This window comes from Hyperolius riggenbachi, chromosome 3 (genome assembly GCF_040937935.1).
Source record: "Hyperolius riggenbachi isolate aHypRig1 chromosome 3, aHypRig1.pri, whole genome shotgun sequence".
Lineage (NCBI taxonomy): Eukaryota > Metazoa > Chordata > Amphibia > Anura > Hyperoliidae > Hyperolius > Hyperolius riggenbachi.
Genome location: NC_090648.1, coordinates 463,393,070 through 463,398,385, shown reverse-complemented (window position 1 = coordinate 463,398,385; position 5,316 = coordinate 463,393,070). Strand labels below are relative to the sequence as shown.

General features: G+C 42.2%; 1 protein-coding gene across 2 annotated transcripts in view; it reads left to right on the top strand.

Annotated features, from left to right (window-relative positions):
• Window positions 1-4,760, top strand: part of PITX1 (paired like homeodomain 1) — a 68,409-nt gene extending 63,649 nt beyond the window's left edge. For both annotated transcript variants that reach the window (XM_068273024.1, XM_068273023.1), the window contains one exon: window positions 3,276-4,760. In XM_068273024.1, the coding sequence (XP_068129125.1) occupies window positions 3,276-3,824 (549 nt within the window). In that variant the 3' untranslated portion in view covers window positions 3,825-4,760. The remainder of the gene's footprint in view (window positions 1-3,275) is intronic.
• Window positions 4,761-5,316: the final 556 nt, after the last annotated feature.

Below are 5,316 nucleotides of genomic sequence, written 5' to 3'. Positions count from 1 at the left end.
TTTTCTTGTATTACTTTCTTTTTGTTTTGTTTATTTTTTTATTTTTTGTCAAGTGAGTTATAGTCCGTGTCGTGTGTACCTGGAAAGGAACTGAATGAGTTATATTAGACACCATATTGGAGGGGGGGGGGGGGGGGTGAGGGAGAGCGAGAGAGCGAGAGAGAGAAGAGAGAAGAGAGGAGAGAGAGAGAGAGAGAGGGCGTCCCTGGACAGGAAGAGAAGAGAAAGAAGGTTGCAAAGGGTGTGTGTGTGTGTGTGTGTGTGTGTGTGTGTGTGTGGTGTGTGTGTGTGTGTGTGTGTGTGTGTGTGTGTGTGTGTGTGTGTGTGTGTGTGTGTGTGTGTGTGTGTGTGTGTGTGTGTGTGTGTGTGTTTTCCCTTAGCTCAATCCCCCTGTCTATTTATGATTTTTATGACGATTTTTATGACGCTGTGAGAGTAGTCAGAACGTATGATCTGCTAGTGCACTGATATATAAAAGTCCATTGATAAAGTTGGCAATGAGTAGTATTGGACAAGAGGGTTCGGTGCAGACCTATTGCAGGGCTGAAGATTTGCTATAAGGGAGTGAGGACGTCATGCAATGTGTACAGCAGGGAGCAGTAATACATACAGATGTATATATTAGGTGGTAGTCGGTCCGCCTGCGGAAGTGTAGTCATTTTAGGTGTGGTAAATGATGACAAGTGATGCAGGTGGCAGGTTCTGGGTTGGTGCATGGCAGGCTGGGATTTGTAGTTCCACTGTGACTACGTTTGGCAGGAGTGGGGGAATCTAATACGGACGTGTGTATGTGAAAATAGAATTCATGATTAGCAATAGCCGAGGCCTTTAGCTTTATCACCAATAAAAGACAAGCAAGGACTGCAGAACCACCCAACTCACTCCCGGCTGGATGTAATTATTGGCTTGCCTTGCAGTTTGGCGAGGATCTGCAGTTGCTGGGAAGGCAGCTATAGGCTGAACTGAAGAGCCCTGGTAGGAGTAAGGGGACAGCAGGTGATGCAGATGATGACCTGCAGGCTGGTACCTTAGTGCCTCTACACAGTGTATGAAACGGAAACTTCCTTGAGCGGTACTCTGGGTGAATTCTGTACAACAGCAATTATCCTGTGCGGTTACTGGCAACAAGACTGTAGCATTGCAGATACACATCTGACTTGCAGGCTGGTGTTTGTAGGCTGGGCGCTACTGGGGACCCAGACAAGGGTGGTGACTGGTGAGAGGGGATCTGGGCTGAGCAGATGTGGAGGTTTTTAGCAATTGTTGCAGAGTGGCGTGATAAACCTGGGCTGACAAGTCCACACAGTTCCACCCTGGCCCAGTAGGCCCCACACTGCATATATAGTGCACTGTATTCCATGATCAAGACTGCTAGGACTGGGTCTTGTAGTTCCAAGAAGGCAGAGAGTCAAGGTTATTTCCTTAAAGGGAAACTAAACTGAGAGTGATATGGATGTTTCCTTTTAAACAATACCAGTTGCTCGGCAGTCCTGCTGATCTCTTTGGATGCAGTAGTGGCTGAATCACACCCTGAAACAAGCATGCAGCTAATCCAGTCTAACTTCAGTCAGAGCACCTGATCTGCATGCTTGTTCAGGGGCTGCGGCAAAAAGTATTAGAGACACAGGATCAGCAGGAGAGTCAAGCACCTGGTATTATTTTAAAAGGAAAAATCCATATCCTTTTCAGTTTAGGTTCCCTTTAATGCAAGCTAATAAAGGGATTCCAAAAAATGGACCAATTCCAAGCTTTTTAAATTTGCATAACATTTACATCAACTTGGAATTATATTAGCATTTCATTGAACGATGATGATGATGATAATAATAATTATAATTTATAATATATTATTATTAATTATAATTATTATTATTATTATGTATTTGTCCCCCTCAGTAAACTGTTTTTGTTGTCACAGTGGCAGAAACGGAGCTTTTGCCAATGCATTAATCACCCAACCAAGCGCAATATGACATTAGATTGCGATTTTCCATGTGAAATAAACTTAGTTTCAGAGCTAGGGGCCTCAGACCAAATGTTAAGCTGGGACCCACCTAGCAAAATAATATAGCGGGTTCTGCCTTTATAAGTATCTTTTCTGATATAAAAAAAATCTGCTTCACAAGTATAGTAATGTTGATAGATTACCGATTATAGAGCTGAGAACAGTATAATAATGGTTAGCGGTATACATAGCGGCTATCAACATTTTTTCCCCTGATGAAGAACTGATACGGTAGATAAAGCAGGGCCCCAAGTGGGCACCTTAGGGCATGGGCCCTGTTGCAGTCACAACATCTACAAATCTGTATGTCCAACGTTTGTAGTAATCTCACAAAGCTATGTATATAACACGTCAGCTGTATATAAATATAGGATTTAGGGAAAGTATATATACGTTTATTACGTGGTGTGAAGGGTGTCATTTAGTACACTGATTTCTGCCCCTTTGCTCCTTCTGTAATATCTCAATTACAGTTAGTGTGTGGAAAGCAATTATACTAATGGCACTGCGTTTAGTTCCCTCAATGTACTCCCTGTGTATTGCGCTTATTTCCTTATTATTCCCCCCGAGGAGACAATTAATTCTCAGCTGCAGTAATCCACCACACTATATTTGAGGATAAACCGGACTGTATTATACACTGCCTCAAAAGTTCAGCCGAAGAGCCGATGATTTAATATTTCTCATAAGATGTAGCGAAGCCGTGGCCACGGGTCCGGTATGACTCACCTGACTGAGAGCAGATGTTAAAAAAGTCGCCGCTAAGTGGTTGGTATTATTTTGCTATTTGACCTTTTGAGACTGACTTGATGTATCCTGTTGAGGTCAGCGCATTCACTGTACTGTTTTTGTTATCTAATTCTCAGTTGTATTTTATAGCTCGGTCTATACTTGAGCGCCACCCGTGCTATACCTATAGCAGTTAGCACAGGATGCGATCATTAATAAATAGCCAAGTCATAGTCACCACAAGTCCGGTATGACTCATTTGCATTAGGAACTAGTAGCAGATGTTACAGAGTTGCCTTTAAGTGCTTCCCTTTTATTTTGGAGATTATTACTCATATATCTGGTCATTTGTCCCTCAAAGACTAACTGGGCTTCTCTTACACGTTAACATTTCGGCTACAGTACTTTGAAGTTTCGGCTTCTCCCTGTAACGTTTCGTCTTCTCCCTGTAACGTTTCGGCTTCTCCCTGTAACGTTTCAGCTTCTCTCAAATGTTGACCTTTCGGCTTCTCTCACACTTTAACATTTCTTCTTCTCCTAGGTCTGGTTTAAAAACCGCAGAGCCAAGTGGAGGAAGAGAGAGCGCAACCAACAGATGGACCTCTGCAAGAACGGCTACGTCCCTCAGTTCAGCGGCCTGATGCAGCCCTATGAGGACATGTACGCTGGCTACCCCTACAACAACTGGGCCACCAAAAGCCTGACTCCCGCCCCGCTGTCCACCAAGAGCTTCACCTTCTTCAACTCCATGAGCCCGTTGTCTTCCCAGTCCATGTTCTCCGGCCCTAGCTCCATCTCTTCAATGAGCATGCCCACCAGCATGGGCCACTCTGCGGTACCCGGTATGCCAAATTCAAGTCTGAACAACATCAATAATCTCAACAACATCAGCAGTTCCTCGCTCAATTCGGCGATGTCCTCAACTGCTTGTCCTTATGGACCTCCTGGTTCCCCCTACACAGTTTATAGGGACACCTGTAATTCCAGCTTGGCCAGCCTCAGACTTAAGTCTAAGCAGCATTCAACCTTTGGATACAGCAGTTTACAAAGTCCGGGATCTAGTTTGAATGCGTGTCAGTACAACAGCTGATGGACTGAGCCTCAGACACATGTGTCCTGTGGACTTTTGCTTCTTTTTGAAAACGGACCAGAATAAAAGTGTTTTGTTTTCCTTTAAGTTTTTTTTTTTTTTTTTGCAAGAGACACCAAACTTAAAAAAAAACACACGGATGAGTTGCAATCTTCTCTCTGGATTATGCGGGTTGCGTGTACTTGAACTTGCACAGGAGTTTCCAATTGTCCACTTTATAGAGAGATTAGAGGAGGTAAAAAAACAAAAACAAAAAAACTCTTCAGATATAATTTTTGTTGGTGATAGTTAAATAAACAAACAAATAAAGGTTGGGGGAGGGGGCTGTTTTGTGCTATACACTGAGATTGGTGATCATTTAGCGCTGCAAAACAGGAGTTTGCAGAAGATGCTTTTAAGTGGGAGAGGAGGGAAAAGATTCAAATATTATATTAGGTACTAAAAATAAAAAGAAGGGTTAACCACTTAAAAAGGTTATATGTAAATATAGATGTGCAGTTACTTTGTGTCAAATGGATTGTGCACCGCGGTTGAATAAATTGATTTCAAATGCATGGATCTTGATGTCTGTCCAGTTAAAAAAATAATTTAGGTTTCCAAAGATCATTAAGGTCGGCACCTCCAAAAATGAAATCGTAGTATTTTTATGAACCCCGAAATCAAGGATTTAGTAACTCCATCTGCGCCTATTCATATTCCGAAGGGTACTCCAAATTGTATTTATGCTGTGCTTCTATCGATCCAGTGTGATCGCCCTTATTTATCTGCAGTTTCTGTTTTTATTTCACGCTGCCCATGTATCTTGAATATGCTATGTAAAATAAAAGGTATAATAACCTATGACTCCCTGTTAGTGCATAAAAAGTGTTTTGAGCCACGTCAAGTTTACTTGCCATATTCCACGATTTTTCCCCCCTTTTTTATGTTTTTTTTTTTTTTTTTGCAGAGGGTGAACATGTATTATGGTGTAACAATGTCTTGCCTCTTTATATTGCTTTTAAGCTGGTGGGTGATTTACGTCATTGTCGTAGGTTCTCTGTTGGCTGGTACCGACCTGTGAAAACTGCAGTAAAACAGAACATAGGAGACCAATTTATTTTTGAGCTCGTCTCTGCCCATGTTTGGTTTGCTGATGTTTGTTTGCCCCAGTTTTCATCAATCGATCTTTGCCTTAAAGAGAATCTGTATTGTTAAAATCGCACAAAAGTAAACATACCAGTGCGTTAGGGGACATCTCCTATTACCCTCTGTCACAATTTCGCCGCTCCTCGCCGCATTAAAAGTGGTTAAAAACAGTTTTAAAAAGTTTGTTTATAAACAAACAAAATGGCCACCAAAACAGGAAGTAGGTTGATGTACAGTATGTCCACACATAGAAAATACATCCATACACAAGCAGGCTGTATACAGCCTTCCTTTTGTATCTCAAGAGATCATTATACACAGGCAGTGTGCATAGAGGGGCCAGAAGGGGGGAGATGCATCACAGAAC